Source organism: Orbicella franksi, chromosome 6 (genome assembly GCF_964199315.1).
Source record: "Orbicella franksi chromosome 6, jaOrbFran1.1, whole genome shotgun sequence".
NCBI lineage: Eukaryota > Metazoa > Cnidaria > Anthozoa > Scleractinia > Merulinidae > Orbicella > Orbicella franksi.
In genome coordinates this window covers 23,917,339-23,936,533 of record NC_138150.1, presented here as the reverse complement: position 1 = coordinate 23,936,533, position 19,195 = coordinate 23,917,339, and the positions used below count along the sequence as shown (strand labels likewise).

General features: G+C 38.2%; 2 protein-coding genes across 3 annotated transcripts; both read right to left on the bottom strand.

The window, feature by feature from the left end:
- Positions 1-377: 377 nt before the first annotated feature.
- LOC145489612 (ATP synthase mitochondrial F1 complex assembly factor 2-like) lies at positions 378-8,645 on the bottom strand. 2 transcript variants are annotated; one of them, XM_081468611.1, is made up of 8 exons: positions 8,432-8,645; positions 8,237-8,281; positions 7,061-7,206; positions 6,102-6,199; positions 5,692-5,772; positions 5,231-5,343; positions 3,905-4,020; positions 378-1,907 (listed from the first exon to the last, which is right to left on the bottom strand). In XM_081468611.1, exons 1-8 carry the CDS (start codon positions 8,571-8,573, stop codon positions 1,776-1,778), a joined length of 873 nt encoding a protein of 290 aa, XP_081324737.1. In that variant the 5' UTR covers positions 8,574-8,645; the 3' UTR covers positions 378-1,775. The 2 variants fall into 2 exon arrangements, with proteins under 2 accessions (XP_081324737.1, XP_081324738.1); XM_081468612.1 differs by lacking the exon at positions 8,432-8,645 and having other exon boundaries at positions 7,061-7,195; positions 8,237-8,283.
- Positions 8,646-8,709: 64 nt separating this feature from the next.
- On the bottom strand, positions 8,710-19,186 carry LOC145488992 (beta-1,3-N-acetylglucosaminyltransferase radical fringe-like). The gene is made up of 11 exons (XM_081467868.1): positions 17,756-19,186; positions 16,141-16,189; positions 15,592-15,634; positions 15,140-15,202; positions 14,677-14,800; positions 14,027-14,053; positions 13,785-13,867; positions 13,194-13,264; positions 12,973-13,067; positions 12,091-12,176; positions 8,710-11,390 (listed from the first exon to the last, which is right to left on the bottom strand). The coding sequence occupies exons 1-11, from the start codon at positions 18,359-18,361 to the stop codon at positions 11,312-11,314; spliced, it is 1,326 nt and encodes a 441-aa protein (XP_081323994.1). The 5' UTR covers positions 18,362-19,186; the 3' UTR covers positions 8,710-11,311.
- Positions 19,187-19,195: the final 9 nt, after the last annotated feature.

Genomic DNA, 19,195 nt, shown 5'->3' with positions numbered 1-19,195 from the left:
AGTGTAATTTTGACACCCGAAAGTTGCCTATCGACCTTCCATACCTTCGAGCCTTCTATAAAGAGTGTTAGGACACTTGGCCCATGCTAAATCAGTCTTGTGTGTTATTGTACGAGGATGTTGTCCACCAGGTCATTTGGAATAATCAAAAGAGTACTGTTAAAAAGCTCTCGATTTTTCAAAAACGTTTGTTTGCGAAAGGCATTATTACGATTGGTGACCTCCTTTCTGATGCAGCAATCTTCCTGAAGGCTGTGTGAAGGTGTTAAATGCAAATCTATCGCCAATATAGCATCTTAGTTTAATGAGCATCGTTGACGCAATCCCTCTTGAATGGAGACAAATCATCAGATAAAAAGCACAGCACGTTCGTCATTATATTGGTGATACAATTTATTTAATTTGGATAATTTTGAGGTAGCTTTGTCAAAGGTCTCATCCAAATTACTTTATATGGCGTTTAAGAGTAGAAAACAAGTTCCTCGAACGGGCCAAAAAAATTTTCACATTTTCGTTTCACTGGAAGGAAATTTACTCTTTGCCCTAACCTTATAGTAACGATTAAAACTAAAACTAGAGAATTTCAGTATGTGTTAAATAACTACAGTATTTACAAATGAAAAGATGTTCAAGTTCAAAATGACGGATTCGCCTTTATGCTCTTTTTGTAAACGAGAAGTCGAACCCTTCGAACATTTACTTTACTACTGTGACGTGACAAAGACTTTCTGGGAAGCCTTCTTCTGTTCCTGGTTTGGTACATGTAACATCACCTCTCACCCTTTTTCTATAATGGACACTTTCTTTGTAGTTTTCGATATGGAAGAAGATTGGATTATGTTGAACCGTTTTACACTGATAGCTAATCTAAATATTAAATCTATAAGACAGTGTAAATTGAACCACGTGAATCCCTCATTACGAGTTTATAAGACCAAGATTAGGGCTGGTTATGAAGTAGAAAATAAAGATAGCCACAAGGCGGAACACATTAACAAAACATTATGAGAAATGGGAGAGGCTTTTGCCATAATTTGGCTCAGTCGTTTGCATGCATACCTCTATGTGTTGTATAATTTAGTTTTATCCTCCTTGATTACGTACTGTAGTGATAATGCAGTATTGTCTAGTTGTTACTTTTGAGTTTCAGTTATGAATAATATTGTAATTGTATAGTGAGGTTAAGTTGTTTGTAATTGTTATGTCGTAATATTAATTTTACGTGTCAGAAATGAATAATTAATAAAAAAAATAAGTAAGTCATGACAAAGGAGTTAAGTTAAATGTGATAATTTTGTACATAGAAATTCTCGGGGTCGTAGGTAATGTTCAGGTCCCTAGGCTAGCCTTTGCAAATCTTTCAGTCCGCTATCTTGTCCTTTTAAAATGCAGGAAATACAATTTGCTGATGGGTTTTCAAGTTTGTATGTCAAATACAAAAGTTTCAATGAGTATTGTTTAGTAATTCTTGTAACTACCCTGTCTCGCCGATGCCAGGTTCATCAAGCTGGTCAAAACTCGTCAGCCTTACACCGCGGTCGCCAATCGAGCGCAATCAGCGCAGATTTGACATTTTCTGTTCTGAGAGATGTTTTCGAGTCGTAGTAAAAGCAAGAGAAAAATGAAGAAGATATTGAAAAAGATCATTAATTATCTGAAAACTTTCCCAGGAGGGTACCCCCCCGGATCACCATAAAAGTGCCTTTAAATTTTCGGCTGCGCCGTTCCAGGCCTACCATTCTTAAAAAAGCTCGCTACACCCCTCAGTGACGCGATTAAGAACTTGATAAAGATGAAATTCTGTCTGTGTTGTTCAGACTGTAAAATAAAGCGGCGGCAGCCACTCTGCTCCTAGTCTCCATTAGCTCCAGATCATGAGCCCATTCCACGCTGCCCCACCGGCTTATCTGGAGAAACAAAACAAACACGATTGCTGCCTAACTGTTTTCACGACTGTCTTTGCTATCGTTCTAAAAAAACAATCACATTCTCCCATGGTTTAAACTCGTACCACAGAAATGACGTTATGAAATAATGAAGTGAAATCAAAGTTTGCAGAATTTCTTACATTTTACGGTTCTGTCCATGTCGATTTCTTTTAAAACAACAACAACAACAATACGGAAAAAAAGTGACTTAAAAAAAAAACATTTGACAATAAAAAATTGCGACATAACATTTCTTAAAAGCATTCTAAGATTTAAAAAGCTAAAAAGCTGAATTAAAATCGACGACGTTTCGACGTTACCGTAACGTCATTATCAAGTCAAAAATGTATAAAAACTAGGTTCTATAAATACTAAGACGAACAATAAGTGATGAAAAAAATTTACTAGTTAAACAAAAAGTTTCGCACGTATGGAGTCCGTTTGGAGGTTCAAATCAGGTTTGAATTTCTTCATGTAAAGCATTTCAAACACTAAACAATCAAATTTGCCTTGGCGCTTTCTCAGAATCTTGAAATGGCTCTCATTCAAAAGATCGCTCCTACCATGATCTTGTTCTAATTTCTTGCTTACAAAAACTGGCTGCAAAGTGCACCTTTTTCAACGTGGTGCTGAACACAAAAATTCGGCAATCGGCAAGTGTTTTCATGAAGCGCATAGTAGGAGCGATTTTTTGAATGAGAGCCATTTCAAGATTCTGAGAAAGTATTGTTCGTCTTAGTATTTATTGAACCTAGCTTTTATACATTTTTGACTTGATAATGACGTTACGTTAACGTCGAAACGTCGTCGATTTTAATTCAGCTTTTTAGCTTTTTAAATCTTAGAATGCTTTTAAGAAATGTTCTGTCGAAATTTTTTATTGTCAAACAACAACAATACTCTATTTATTAGACAGAGCATTGTTGTTGTTAAAAAGAAAAAAAACCTTAGCCAAGAGCTAGCTCTCAGGAGTTACACAACAACAAAAAAAAAAAGGTACAGAAAAAATAGTATAAATATAAAGTCCGTTTTAAAAACAAATAACATTTTAAGTCTACCGGCAAACTGGGCATAATATTCTTTTTTTTTAATTCAAGCACCTCAGCGGTAAAGAATCCTATAATATGATTGTCTTATTACGCTGGGGAGTTTGCCACAATACGGAGCCCAAGTTACGGACCGCTCTAGGTTTTGGTTCACTTTACACTATGTATGCTATGTTAACCATAGGTAGCCCAAGCTCCTTTTGGAACCGTCAACATGACATTGCGTAACAGCGTTATTATAAGAGTTTGTATGGGAATGTAACTACCGTAGAAAATAGTTCAAAATAAGGGGAAAAAATAATAAAATCGACTTACCTGTCCTGTTGTTTGTATAACTTGTGTTTTTATGGCGTTTGGAGGGGTTTCAGTAGGATTTCAGTGGGTTTTAGCTTTGAGGCTAAAACCTACTGAAACCCCTCCAAACGCCATAAAAACACAAGTTATACAAACAACAGGACAGGTACGTCGATTTTTTTTTTCCCCTTATTTTGAACTATTTTGTACGATAGTTATACTCCCATACAAACTCTCATAATAACGCTGTTACGCAATGTCATGTTGACGGTTCCAAAAGGAGCTTGGGCTACATGTGTGCTAACGAAAAAAAAACACAACGCAGAATTCTGGATCACAATTTTCCTTGCTCTTAGTCAATCTAAAAACTGTTCGCTGTCTCGTATTTTTGCAGTTATACTGCAAGTTATGACTTTGTAAAGAAAATATGTGACATAAATCATTCTCAAACAGCACCATGATACACAGTAAATACACAAGTCATGCTCACTTTTCACTCGTTTTCTGTTGTTCCAGCCCCAAGTTACCTCTTTTCTGACCTTAGCCCAAGGAACAGTGTTCTCAATTGGCTCAAGCCGTATATAGCATGCATATAGCTAGCAATATAAAATCTATCTTCAGAAAGCAACAACCTACCTGAAATTCCAGCTCCAGTCTGGAAAGATGAACAGCTGTTTCGACTGTGAGATGATTGTCTATGAGTGCCATTGATAGAATGAAAGACTTTAATGTTTCCACTGCAAACTCAAGACCTGTGGTAAAATGGAACAACTTTCATAAATACTAGTTGTGTAAAGAATGATTTGAACCAAGCAAAAGTGAGTTAACATAAAACTTTATGATACCCTTCATCCAACCAACCGTAATTTACAAGGCAGCAACGCTTTACGCAGGCTGTCAAGTGTAGATCACAAAAGACTCACAAGAATACAAAGATTTTTAAGCCCAGCTGACTCATAGCACTTAGCTCTTAACTTGGATAGATGCTAGTCCATCACAGGGTTACCCCCCCCCCCCCAACATGTTGTCAGGCTGTCGCAGGGGTAAACATGGGTACTGGTGGATATTTGTGTGATGCCCTGCCCACCACCAGGAGAGAAGCACTGTCAGAGTAAAGAACCTTGACCAAGAGGGTGATGCAGCAAACCCAGCCAGGACTCAAACCCCAAACACTCAATCTGGAGTCCTGTGCACTAGCCAATTAGGCCAACCATGCCTGTCTAAAATAAGGATTACCTCTATCCCTTTCAAGGACCAGTTGGCCATTTACAAGCATCACTGAGAAGTTGACCTAGGGTCTACCGTGAAACAACTCCAGCTCAGTGGTCAGAGCGGGATTAGAACCTGCAACATCCAGAATTTAAGGCCGGCAGCCTAACCACTTGGCCATGCTGCCTCCCTCATTTGGGCTGAAAACAAGCTGGCCATAACAATGGCATGGAGGTGGGGATTCTACAGAATGTCATTTATCAGTAATTTGTCAGTAATTAAATCTACTTGCTCAGTGGGCTAGTAAATTTCAGTTTTCATTTTCCCCCACTAAAATGCTACTTGCCGACGTGGCAGCCAGTATGACAATCAGAGGACGAATGCAAACAAAGTATGCTTGGATTCCTAACTAATCCATGCTTTCAACTCAGTGATTAACTAATCTGGAAGTCTCAAGTTTTGAAGTAGCTTCTGACTGGAAATTATCATTCATCAAGCACACATTCTCATGCAGACTCACAAGACTGCTGAGTCTATTTTCACTTGCCAAAGAGCTAAATTTACTTGCCCCTGGCAATCGGACCTGGGTTTTTCCTGCCCTTTAAAAACATAGTATAGAACAGTTCTCTAAAATTTTATATTCTCATCACTTTTCTACATGTACAAATCATTGCACTAATTTACAGGAAAAACGTGTCCAACATTCTTAAAAATCAAACATTGAATCAGCTAATGAAGGGATGAAGTACTGACCAGTGAGGGACCAGGTGTCTAGAGGTGTCAGATGGGTCTTGAGTCGTTCTGCGGCATCATCTGGTATGGCCACTGTAAGGAGACCATGACTTGGCTCAACAGACACTCCATAACTGCACAAAACAAGAAGGAGTAACAATTAACACAAATATGATAGGACTGCAATCTACAAACTGCTGATTTAAATATGTTCTCTCCAGTCTAGGAGACGAAGAGTAACCTAATGGCTTGACCAATGGAGTAGACATACTCCCAGTCACTTCATGGAATGGAAGCTAGAGCAAAGCACCAGTCCAATTAACTAGCCAGGCTTAATAGTCAGTGTAATCGGACTTCAAACTTTTTAACCCCAGTTTTGGATGAAAGGTATGAAGTTGAGAATCACAAGTTATTAAAGATACATGTACAGACATGTACATGCATGTAAGGTTAACATAACAATGAAATGCAAGATGCCATACTTGTTATTAAACCATTGCAAAATAGGTTGCCATTCTTTTTCCTGTAGGTTTACCAACTCTTCAGGTTCATCTGCATAAAAGCTGCAAGATTTCAAATGGATTACTGGGTTAGACACCTAAAACTGAGTTAAACCCTAATATATTGCTCAAAGCAGAGACAAAATTCTTTTTGCTTGAATCAATGACCACAAGTCAGGTAAAGGTTGTGGATGTTACATTGAAATCATTTGCTCTAAAACATAGAACAGTGACAGCTGATAAATTATCAAACAACAATAGGTGCTAGACACAATCTACTGTGTCAAATATGATTATTTAACATGCTAAAGAATCACCCATTGAAAATTGCAAATGTTTAAAAAGTTCAAACTTGTTAAGTAATAAAAATTGCCAAGCTATTGTTAACATACCATATACCATCTGAGCTCAAAAATTCTAAAATATGCAAGACTTGCTCATCATGGGTTCTGGTTCTAGGATTGTCAATCACAGTGTTGCTAAGTGATGTCTACAGATGAAATAGATAAAAATTCAATAATTAGCCCAACTCATAAAAGTTAGTCAAGAATGTAAACAAAGCCGGGTGTTAAATTAGACAAATTGTCCCTCTCCAAAGTAAGCCACCCTACACACTTGAAAATGTATGTATCTTGTTCTACAGTCACAGCGAGTCACCTGTTGCGTTGATCTTCACATCGTTAACGACTTTGTAGGTGGATTATACCAACTACAGGCAACTTTATCCGTAACTTTAAGGGCTCATTGAACATACTCAGCTGTAACAGGTGTTATGAAAGCTTTCGATAGAGCATGGATTCCAAAATAATCAGGAAATTATGTGGCATTTTTAGTGCAAAGTATGCAGCACAAAAAAGGCTATTATGCAGTGAATTCATTATGCAATTTGTTTGGGTACTTTAACATTGTTTTACCAGGTTCCATGAGAGCAAAATCACTATTATATTCTTCAGCAAACAGTAGAGCAAAAAGGAACAATAAATTTCTTTTATTAGAACAACTGGTTACAACTCCTCATGAGTGCTCTGCAGCAACCTACACTTGTAATGGTCAGTGCGCAGGACTCCAGATTACATGGGCTCATTAGCCTAATCAGGTCACTGTATATAAATAGTAAAAATCCTCATGAAGCAGCTCAAAAAATGTCTAAAGCATCACAATGACTGTCACAACAATAATAAGTTAGGATGACTGAGTAAGGTATTAGGGTCCAGGCACACATCCCACATGTATGTACATGGTCTGGAGATTGCCTCCTTCCTTTCTGGAAATATCCCCTTTTTTTTTAACCAAGTCAGTGTATACAAATATAACATACACATTTCTGTTTCAATGTAACTTATGTACATACCAGATGCATGTTTGCTGGTTTGATGGTTTCAACCTGTGAATTCCACTCTACAGATACTGCCATGGCCAGGGTTTTGTTGGGAACAACTAAAGGTTTTCCTGCTGGTGTTTTCACCTTTTTGCTGTCCACTGTAATCTGATAACCACCTTTAAAATAAGTTTCATTTGAAAGTACATGAGAAGGTTCAACAGTATGAGGCACAAATTATGATTCCAGTGAAACCTGTATTAAGCGGACCCCATATTAAGCGGACCCCATATTAAGCGGACACCAGCTTGAGTCCCAAAATATTCTTCCCACATTTACAGTAAAATAGACCTGCATTCAGAGGACACCTCTGTTAAGCAGACATGGACACCAATATTAAGCCATTTTGTTGCACAAAACATGCAATAAGCGGACACTTCAAGGGTTTTTTACTTCTAAAAGCTCAGCTCAAACTCCTTAACCATTGCTCAGCAATGTCATTTTATAGCTAAGTAGATTATTCCAGATTGATTCATTGACTGACTGGACATTGTGCTATGAGCAGTCTTTGATCTTACACTGTGCTACAGTGTGTTACAAAAGGGTTAATAATTAACTATCATTGTACAATATTTTAGAACCTGTTTAGAGTGGACACCCTGTATTAAGCAGACACTAGTGAGGGTCCCAAGGGTGTCCGCTTAATACAAGTTTCACTGTAAACAGACACAAAAATAAAAGCAACTTGACTATCATTTTCACGCCAGAACGGCTAACCCATTAACACATGATGACAGCCTTCATTTACTATTACTATTTCTTCATGTACAACCTTTAAGATACCTGGGGGTGTAAAAACATTGCTGTTTACTCCTAAATAGCCTGTGAGCAGGGTCACATTGGAGCACAAGCGTGCACGGCATAGCCATGAGTGCGAAATTGAGCGGTGAAGCCGCGAGACGAGACTCTTCACCAGATTCCTTCCCGCCAGATCGCTTTGCTCTTCGCCGCTCGCACATGTGACTCAAAGGTGAGCCTGCTCACAGCCTGCTCCCAGACTACTCCTGAACACCTTTAGCCGTAAGGGGTACAAAAAAACTGCAGTTTAGATATTAAATAAGAAGACAAGCATCTGTTCCCTTTCAAAATAGAGCTGCAACAGAGCCGTGGGTTCTGTACTTACAACATGCTTTGAACAATTTTCCTCACCTTCAGTTTCTTCTATTCCAGCTTTTTTGTAAAATCTCTTCCTTTCTAAAACGAAAAAATTTATTGGGCTAATAATAATGCGTCTTAACTTCACTTTCACTTGTGCATCAAAAACTAAACAGACGCACGACAAAATGAAATCATCACTTGTAATCAGAAACCCCTACAGCCTTACAAAGCACTTTGTAAGCTAACCTCGAAAAGAAGACAGGTTCCTAGTAACTGCGCGAGTAGTTATCGTAAACGTGGACCTTTGACGAGGAAAAGGCTGATTCTCTAGCAACAATATCTGCTTGAAAGCCGGAAATACTCCAGATCTCCAGAACCTTAACATCATTTGCAGCTAGAAAGAGCACGATTAAAGTTCTTATAATTCTTCTTTCTCCGCCATTTTGTTGCTCCTTAGTAACCTGGCCTAATGAGGACATTTCAGTTTGTACTAAACGAAGTAAAGGTAGGAAAAGGCGGGAAAATTTGTCGCGCGTGTTTGGAGACTGTCTGCTCTAAATTTTTTGAACTTGAAGTAATGTCAGGAAGGCGAGACAGAGTCTTCTTGCGATATCTACTTTAAATTAATCTATATTCTGTGACAAACGAGAGAGGTTGGTAGGAAAATCAGATAGAATAGCCTTGCTGAAAATTGTGCTTCTTCTGCAAGCTGGTATAGTATAGAAAGACTACTATTGTGGCCAGCTGACTGAAGTATAAAAGGACACGACCCAAATGTAAGGTAAGAAACTTAACTGGCGAGTTAAGCTTTATTTTATACTGAAAATCTGATTTCACTTTTCAAGCGAAATTGGTTCGGTTTTGGATCTTCTAATCCTGTAGATTTTTGTCAATCTGCTGATTTCAGCAGTCTTTAATTTTCCGAGGGAACTAATTTGGCCAAAAAGTTAAAACGACATGTCGCACTCATTTTCCGTATAAGGTGGTAACCGAGACTCAGTGAACGAATCAGAAGGATGCGTGGATGAGAATTCAGTAATTAACCAGGTTATTCCATGAGCTCACGTTGGATATGAGTTGATACTGAGATAGCAAGGATAAGAATGACGCGCAAGATCCCCAAAGGCAATCTTGGCTGAGAGGCCTAAAATCGAGGGAGCCAACACAGTTGGCATACTTCTTGGGCCCGACGACATTAATGCGTTTTCGTTTAAAAACGCATACTCTCTGATGCGTTTTCGCCTTCCGTACACACTACAACGCCCAAAAACGCTGATGAAAACGAAAGCTTTTGAAAACGGTTTCGAAAGTGGAGTGTTTTGAAAACGCTCCGTTTATAGTGTGGACAGTTCAAAAGCGTCAGATACTGTCGCTTCCATCAGCGTTTTCGGGCGTTTTAGTGTACACTGATAGGCGAAAACACATCAAAAAGTATCCGTTTCGAATGGAAACGCATCAGTGCGGACAGGTGAAAACAAAACGAAAACGCGGCGAAAATATTTTCCTTCGGTTCATGTGGTTGAGACGAAAACGGATACGCATTAATGTGGCCTGGGCCTCAGACAAACAGGATTTGCCTATATTATTCAGTGCTTTTTTTTCAGTGCTAAAGAGGTTTAAAGTTCCGTACATTTCGGAATTACTGTCCCTTCATCAGAATGTTGTAAAAACCCCTCAATTTTTGCCTAACGAGGATGTGTATGGGTCGTATCGGATACCACCGTGAGCGTGCCCGCATTTGGAGACTTCGAGTACGCCGCGCATTTGGAGATTTCGATGTGAGGGAATTTGCGCCGGATAGCCGGATAATCGAGACCAAGTAGACGGATGGGAACAGCACGAAGCTATCTTTTAAAGTGTGGCTTTATAGAGCACACTGGGTTGAAAGACACCGATACCATCAGGCTCCCAAGCCCGTTCTGAAAGCAGACGCACATCCATCATTAAATCTGTGGCGGCTAGCACTAGACGAACACACTATTGCAGTGTCAATATTTACAGACAATATATCTATGATCACACAACGCAAGCGAACGTTCAGTCGAAACTAAGGCCGCGGCCATACTAATGCGTTTATTAAAGTATCCGTTTTCGTCTCGACGAAAACAGAGCAAAATGTTTTCGCCCGCTCGTCTTCGTTTTGTTTTCCCCTGTCCACACTAATTCGTTTTTATTCGAAAACGCATACTTTTTGATACGTCTTCGCCTAACGTCCACACTAAAACGCCCGAAAACGATGATGGAAACGACAACATATGATGCATTTCTCGGTACCGTTTTCAAAAGCCTCCGTTTTCACCCGTCCACACTAAAAACAGAGCGTTTTCACTGAAAACGCTCCACTTTTGAGGCCGTTTTCGAAAGCTTCCGCTTTCATCAGCGTTTTCGGTCGTTTTAGTGAGGACGATAGGCAAAAAACGCAGTAAAAGTGTGGTCGGGGCCTAAAACAGCATTGCAAATACACAAGTTTAGCTAGTTTTGAAAGTCCACAAACAGTATTATTCCGAGTGCTGACGTATCCAATTGTACTGTTATTCCTCCATGACGGTTCGATTTCTTGCACTGCATAAACACAGAAATATTTCCTCGGATACTTTATTACAATTTCGGTAAAATTCCAAATACATTTTCATTCTTTTTTATTTACCAAGCGCAAATGAAAGTCATAAAGACCAAGAAGTGAAAAAAGGGTCAGAAAAATTTCAAAGAGGGAGGAAAAAAAGAAGCTGCAACTCGGCTATAAAGCGCGCGGTTTCAATTATCCGAGAAACGAATAAAATAAGTCTACTTTGTCAAATATACTTCGTTTATTTTTAATATTTATACAGACGAACGACGAATGTCTGTAACAGTTTTCTGGAAACTTTGTTCTTGGACTTCTTTTATTGCATACAAATTGTACCAATAACTTATTTACAGACCTATTTTACAAACAGTACAAATTTTAAAATGCAACTTTTAAGTTAAATTCAAGAGTCTAATAGTTTTACAAAATATGGATCAGTAGGCGATTCCGGACAAAATATCGATAATATTAAATAAATATGAAATAGCCTCTGACAATGACACTTAAGTTATCTGTTGAATTGTGATTAGCCTTTTACACTGCCCTGGATTTTGTCCACTTCATTCGACCACAGACACCCGCGTGTTCTGTGGACACCAGCTTGTCTCGGGATATAGGAGACAGTGGATTGATTTAAACCTGCAAGAGATAAATTGAATTGAATGAAATCACTGAAAAAGAAAAAAATGTATGAGCTGTTTAATTTTTATGTGTAATAAATAACATTCATCTATATTCACAAGAGAACACCTATGGTAAATAAATGACTAACGCGGTTGGCAGTAAGCTTTAAGAACATAGAATTTTCTCGTAATTGGACTTGATTTCGTTCGGCATCCTATCTTGGAAAGGTTGTGGAAGGGTTATCACAAATTTACAGTTCAAGAGGATGGTTTGATACAGAACAGGTAGAGGATTAATGATAAGAGAGTTCCCCAAGGTAATCCCGCTCCAGTTACCCAGGAGAGTTTAAAGAGAACCAATCTTACGACGCGGGGGGTTGCTCACGTGGACAGGCCGAGCGGCTTTACACGCGTTTTCATCCTCCACGAAAACATCCACGCAACGCGCGTGGTAACATTGTTCGCGGATGTATTGAGTAATATGTCTAAAAATAACTTGAGAATGGGGCCCATATAAGGGACTAACTTTCTTGCCCCTGATGCTCTCTTTTGAAAGACGGAAGTTGTCACAACAGTTTTCTTAATGTTTGAAGACATAGATATTTTCCACACATGACAACCTCTTTAACAAAAAAACCCTTCATTTTCATTGAAGTGTTGTTGAAATAAAGAAAAAAAAAACACACAAATAAATAAACATTTTGAAGCCACCATACCGACTGGGGTCCACGTGTTCGTTAAATGGTCCGTCGATGTTGACACGGTTGTATCTGCCACCCATGTAGCCGTGACTAAAGCTTATCTGAAAGTGATGGCAAAAGCAACATGAAGTTAAGGTGGCTCCCTATAGTTTTTCGATCGCACGCGCGCTGAGGACGAAAGTTCAAGTAATCTGCGCGCGCTCGAAGGAAAACGTCAGTGTTTTTGGATATTTTCTGACGTCAACATGAGCACAAAAAGCAAAACTGAGGGTGAATTTTCTCGCGTTTCCTTCGGTGAAATTTCCATAAAATTTGGCAGATTGGTAGAAAACATGTTACTTTATTCGGAGCTCGTTTTTCAGGGAAATCTATAAGACCAGATTTATGGAACAGCGGTAAAAGACATAAATTTGAAAAAATCGAAAAAACTGCCTTTACAGACCCTACTTTTTTCCTGTTTAAAATTCGTATCCCGCTGGAAGCGATGTGTTGTAAAAATTATGGAAGATTACACCGAAGAAAATCACAAATAAAGCCACACAAACAGTAAAAAAAACATTTGGTTGGGCATTTATAATTCAAGACTAAAGCCCAAAATTTTAAAAGAGATGATAGCAAAACACTATTTAATCATTCGTTATTACATGTAATAAGTTTGAAAGGACTGGGTGTGAAAGCGAATGCAAAAACAGCATTCAAAACATAACATTTGCGCGCGCAACGCCATAAATGATTACCCTATGGAGCCACCTTAAAAGAAAGAGAAAAGAAAAGGGGCTTGGTGTAAAGAGACTTAACGTGGCCAACGTTTTAAGACAGAGGAGAAATCACATGATCTTTTAAATTGAGCTCAGTAACAAAATTAATCTTTTGTGTAATTTTAAAAAGTTCCCTTACTTGTTTGCTGAACTCGCTTTGTTGTAAACCCGGAAGATGTTCCAGATGAGAGTGGAAAAGGCTTGATCTTGTCAATTTCACGTTAAGAAGACTTTCTACAAAGTAACGACATATAAAAAAGAAGGTTTTCAAAAGACAAGAAAGTTTTCATGACAACAATAAAAGACCCTGCGAGGTAACTTTTTTTGCACACACGCAACACTAAGAAATTGTTTCCTCACCACTTATGAATCCAATAGTACAGTCATCGGGCAGCTTAATCCGCTCACAGCTTTGTGCGAACTTGCCATTACTATGGAGAAGGAAAAAATGCATGTTGAATATAAGCTTGGGTGAACAGTAAACGTCTTGATACCGAGGCAGGTTGTGGGGGTGCAAGCCTTTGCTTCACTCCGGCAAACCTTAATGGTCTCGAGGAAACCAAAACCTCATTGACTCTCCACAGAGTTGAAAGGAGATAACCTAATTCCTCGTACAAATTGGCAGAACAACAATGTTTTGTGGGTAAATTCACGAACACATAACAAACAAGGATGATACCGAGCATTGTAAATGGCACTTTCTCTACAAATTGAGATAAACTTGAAAAACGTTGGCCCAAATTTTTTCCAAGTTTGCCCGAATGCAATCCATTGTAATCTTCTCCAATTATTTTTCCATCCTTGCCCTTTTGTAGCTTTCCTGCGTTTCTTTAGAGGTTTCTACAGTTTTACGCCATTATTGTGATATTTCTCTGGCAACTTCATCAGCTCTGAAATTGCTTACAAATTGCGTGGTCTAGGCCCCGTTCAGTAACTGTGGAAGAACTTTACCTGATATGAGGGTCCATTCTGTTGACCAGAGCACGACTCAAGCAAAACCCTGCTCCACCAGTGGCAAACCAAAACTTCTTTTTCTGCCCAAAAAAATATATATAAAAAAAATGGAAGACGTTAACTCTCGGAAGCTTATCTTTCCTAGTTATAGATTTTCAAGATATGATCAGCAAAACTGGTCTTCCTTATTTTTTTTCAAGCGAAATTTTTCAGCAATGAAATGCGTCTTTTAGTCATACCTTACTTCCATCCAGTGTATCCCAAGTCTGTAAAAAAGAAATAAATACAAAATTCGTATGATACGAAAGATCATCGCAGTTATGTACGCGACTTAGGAAGTTGCGAGCCTAACTTCGAAGATCTCTTTAATTTGTTTGGTTTTTTTTTTCTTTTTTTTTCTTTTCTTTTCTTTTTTTTTTTTAATCTTTACCCCGCAGTTCAAACATAATTACGATTTTTTACATCATAACTTGCATATCTTCTCCATCTACGAGTATATAACTCGCAACGTGACCAGCTCCCAGTTGGCTTGGTAGCTCAGTTGGTAGAACACTGCACTGGTATCCCACAGGTCATGGGTTCGAATCCCGTTCAGGCCTGAATTTTTTTCAGGCTTTACGTTTGCAACGGTCTAGGTTGCATACATAACAGCAGTTCAAATGTATGTTGTTTAACATATTCGCTTGCAAAAAGGCACACATGTACCCAAACTTCCAAGCGGATCCGACATTTTGTCCTTTTTTAGTGTGCTCAAAATCAAAAACCGTTCATAAAAATCACAACTCGCGAATTTTACATGTCAGAGGGTTATCGTCCAAGACGAGTTATTAATAACAAAATCTTTGAGCTGATAACATTTGGCCGTAAAAATTAAAGTTCTGAAGATTACCTCCATCGCTTTCAGCAGACTTGGTTTGCCGAGGTAGACATCTTCATGCGAGTTGAAACTTTGCAACGTTTTAACCAATGTCGGTACATTGACATAGTTATCGTCATCAAAATGGCAAAACCACCTAACAGGAGAAAGAAGAAAAAAGTATGTTTGCACGGGTGAAAAATTACTTACAAGGAACGTTTTGAGAACGGACATTTTTTTTTGTCTGGGCTCCAAACCGAGCCTAGAGCTTCGGGTTCCAAAGCAAGACTTTCTGGGCTCTAGAGAGCGCTCCTTTAATGGACAATGATGACAGGGGGCGGCTTTTGCATAAATGTCCTACCAAAAATTTGTACATGTATTCATTTTGAACATAAAATGCATGCAGCGGAAAACAGTTTACGCAAAGGCAGGAGATTAACTGGCGAAGCGATATACAAAAGCCCGTTACCCGCGGGTACGGGTCCTCGACACTTACTTTGCATTCAAGTTCTCTGCAAACAAATCTAGTTCTGCTTGCATCTTGCAACACAGTTTTGTCCTGATAAAAATAATGGGACATAACAGGATGGTTAGGAATTATCTGAATTGCATAAAAATATGTTAACAGAAGAAACACTTCTCCATTTTAGAGAAGATCCACACATTGTTCCTGTAACACTTGCAGGAATTGAAGGCATCAGTTGAAAGTGAATCGAACTAATCTATTTGAATACAGTTTTAGAGGTATTTATTTGATACATCATTCAAAATTCTATCCAGACTTCTAAACCTGGCAATTCCAGAACAGATATGGTGGGAATCATAAGTTTGCCTTACAGTCAGGAAAGAGGGCTTTTTGGTGCCGTTAAAAAAGTAGGTCCGCAATAAGTGCAAAATGCTATGGCATCTGTGAAAATCACTTATTACATAAAATAGAGGTTCACATACCTCTGGTGTCCTGTTTCACAAGGTGTCTTGATAAGGTGTCCCCCTAAAAGTTAAGACAATTCATGCAGTGATATTAACACATTTCAAAATTTGCTGCGTGTAATTAATTGACAGAAAAAGTGAGCTTATCCTACAGTAGTTTCTGTAGCATGAATTGATTAGGAGTATTTCTACTTCACTCTGGATGGAAAACTAGTCCACACAGTGTTACCTCCTAGTATAACATTCACTTGTCCCCACTCTCTACCCATCAACATGGGTGGAGAAAGGCACTGTGAGAGTAAAACATCTTGCCAAATTAAACCCGTAATGCAATGACCCTGGTCAGAGTTCAAATCCAGATGATTGAGTCCAAAGTTCAGCAAACTGATTATCAGACCACCTGCTTCCTATGTGATAATGGCCATGAAATTGCAAAACATAAATTTCAAAATCACCAGTCCTCATTCTTAAATCCATTTCATCCACAAAAATATGCACCTTTTTCTATTTCATTTACAACTGTTTTGTGAAGGATATTTGTCATGTTTAATTATCAAACATTCTCACCTAAACTTTCATTCATTTTTGCATCTTCACGATCTGTGAAAAAGTAAACCTAAAATAAAACCACAAGAGAGGACAATAGCTTTTAAAAAAATTGCAAACAATCAAATGAACACAAAATTTTTTGTATCAAACATTGTGAATTGTCCCTTAAGCTGTTAAGGTCCACTTATAAAAAGATGTTTTTCTAGTCAATTCCCATTTATATTTAGTTCACCACACTGCTGTTGTTTTATTCTTGTTCTCTGTCTTAAACTTGCAAACCCTAAAGGTTTAATTATTTGCTCTCTTTTTGTCTTGATTTAAATTTCTTCCATGATCCAGACTTACTATTATTTGTAACATCTCTTACCAGAAATTCTTTCTGGTTAGTGTGGTTTCTAAGAAACTGAGACACTCTCTTATCTTATCCAGTGGTTTTATCACAAGAAAGCAGTTACCAGAGCTTTCAAACAGCTGTCGACACTTTCTTGATGAATAATCATAATAATTAAAATTAATCCAAAATGTTAGCAGTGAAAGTTATTTTAACATACAAATTATTTCGAGTTTCAGCAAAATTTCCCTAGGTCTTGATCTTCTTTGAGAATCTTATAAAACTCAATTAAGTGGTCAAAAAAATTGCCTCAGAGTCTGACAAGTTTGAATTGACCACTGTTTTAAGACAAATAAAAGCATTATTAATCAAATTCAAAATTAGCAACAACTGAAAATAATAAGTAATATTTCAGGTACCTATAATTATTAATCACTTGGTTTTAGAAAATATCATTTTGCCATTTTGGTATTTCTGCTACAATTTCAGTTTATACATGTTCATTTCTTCAATAAGATGGCTTTATTATTTTTTGATTAACATCAAAACCCCAACACTTGAAAATATCATTTAAATGCAAACATTTTTTCAAAGAATGGGAAAATCTAAGACAACACAACATTATTGTTGTAAAATTTAACACTATTATGTCTCAAAAGAAGATTTCAAGGATTAGACTAAACCAAACATCTAGGAATGTCAGAAATTTTAAGAAAGGGGTTTATAGAGATGGCAGAATTGATGTTCAAGTTCTGTGGGGTCTGATATATATTTAACTGCAAACTACATAAAATCTTTAATATCATGATCAGGCAGTTAATTAATGCAATACAGATCTTCTGATCTTAATATCTGATTGTATCATTTAATACAATGAAAAAAATACGATGTTGAATTTCATTTGCAGAATTTAACTTCACTAAGCAGGATACACTAGTAATCCTGCCAAGAATTTGTGCTGCATTCAGTCCTAGTTCAAAATGCTTATTCTCTTTAACTGATCACCATGCATTGCTTTTGAATGATAGTTGAGAGTTTGGTAGTGATCTTACTGGGTGATTAGATTATTTAGCTTAATTGCATCCAATCTCTCCTTGGCAACGTGTTCAATCAAAAAGGAGAAACTGCAAGTTGATCAGCCTGACCTAAAGTAGGAACGAGTTGCAAAAAGCTGGTAAATTAAGTGGCTAGAGGAAAGTGTATGAGGAGCAAAAATTTAAATAGTAACATAAACTGGGGCGCGTGAAGGAAGTGCAGTAATGTTTTAACGACATGACCTCCGTCTTTACATACAGCTCTCACCTGCTTCCGGGCATTTTGAAACCATGTGTCAAGTAAAATCGAGACGCGCGGAACGTGATAATCTCCAGTTGTCTTCACAGAAATGAACAAATCTTCCAACGTAGTGTTGTTTGACCTTCTACGATTTTCAGTTCTAAATTCGTGACTTAAATTAGTTTGCTTTTTGGCAGATCGGTCATCAAATATTGCTTTCCCTTTGAGTCCTTTGCGCCCGATTATCCCTGTTGATAGGTTAATAGCTTGATTTCGGCCGATGACACGCAGAGGGTTATGCAGATTCCTTCCAGGCATTCGCGGAAGATCTGTTGATTTTAATTCACTAATTACCAAGTTTTCTTCGTAATCTATACTCCCGTCTTTGCCACGAGCATGTTCCAGTTTTGCCCGCGCAATAAACTTGTGGTTTCCTTCCATTTGATCGACATCTTGACTTTGAAGCCAGAGACGTGATTTTATAATCCTATCGAGTTTCTTTGTAGTTCTCGCGCGTCTAACTGGCGCGAAATTAAACTCTCCGTGCAAAAATAAAGAGAACAATACTTGCGCGACGACTGCCAAACCAATCCAGACCACCAGCTTTCTGCATTTTCTCCTCGGAGGATACATCGTCCTACCTATTAGCCTTTCAAAACGAAGTCCATTGCTGTATAACTGATTTAGCTTGAATTATATCGAATTCATGCGACTTGAGCTGCAACCCGCCAAAACCATTACGTACCACATTGCGATGCTGTTGGCACTAATTCCTGTTTGAACAAGTCAATAAGTATCGTACCAAACTTTCTAGAAGTCAAAGATCAAGAAAAACGCCAGATGGTGCGGTTGATTATTTCAACGCGTTGCCCACGAAAACTCAACACAGGCCCGCGCCCGTTCCACAGGAGAATATGTCTTGCAGATCGCCAATTAATGCGCTCGATAGACGGATATTTGATATTCAGCGTCTTACTTTTCACCTCAGATCATATAAAGCCACAGCAGATGGTGGAAATTCTTCCGATGCATGCCAAACTCTATAGTAACAGGAAATCTGAACTGGTGTCAACCGCGGAGCTGTCTCGTTTGGTAGTAGAGTCTCATCTTCGCAAGGCAGTCTTAACTCTTTGAAAGCAATTCATTGTAACTAGTCATAACCGTTTTGAAACTTTACCGCGCTTTTTAACCAGTGAAATATTGAGGTTAGCCAAGCTTTTGCGGGTGACATTATTCTTTCTTAGAAGCGTCACGAACTGATCTAAAACACGAGCGATTTGCCACTATCTAGAGTAGGGTCAGGAGGGCTAATATTAAACACATGGGGTGAAAATGAAAAAGTTCCGTACTTTAGTGGCACTGAATACTGAAAATTTCAAATATGCAATTAAAAACGCATCTCTTAAGAAAGTTGTAATGTGTTTTTCAACGTCTTAGCCATATCTCCCTCCCCACCCAAGGGATATT

Bases quoted from the DNA above. Each gene is read 5' to 3' on its own strand.
- LOC145488992 (XM_081467868.1), bottom strand. From the start codon at position 18,361: ATGTATCCTCCGAGGAGAAAATGCAGAAAGCTGGTGGTCTGGATTGGT. The intron at 14,801-15,139 runs GTAAGTGTCGAG...TTCTCCTGTTAG, and splicing joins GCAGAGAACTTGAATGCAAA to GTGGTTTTGCCATTTTGATG. The intron at 14,054-14,676 runs GTAATCTTCAGA...TCTTTTTTACAG, and splicing joins GTCTGCTGAAAGCGATGGAG to ACTTGGGATACACTGGATGG.
- LOC145489612 (XM_081468611.1), bottom strand. From the start codon at position 8,573: ATGATGTTAAGGTTCTGGAGATCTGGAGTATTTCCGGCTTTCAAGCAG. The intron at 7,207-8,236 runs GTGAGGAAAATT...CTTATTTTAAAG, and splicing joins TGGAATAGAAGAAACTGAAG to GTGGTTATCAGATTACAGTG. The intron at 1,908-3,904 runs GTAGGTTGTTGC...TTGTTTCTCCAG, and splicing joins GACTGGAGCTGGAATTTCAG to ATAAGCCGGTGGGGCAGCGT.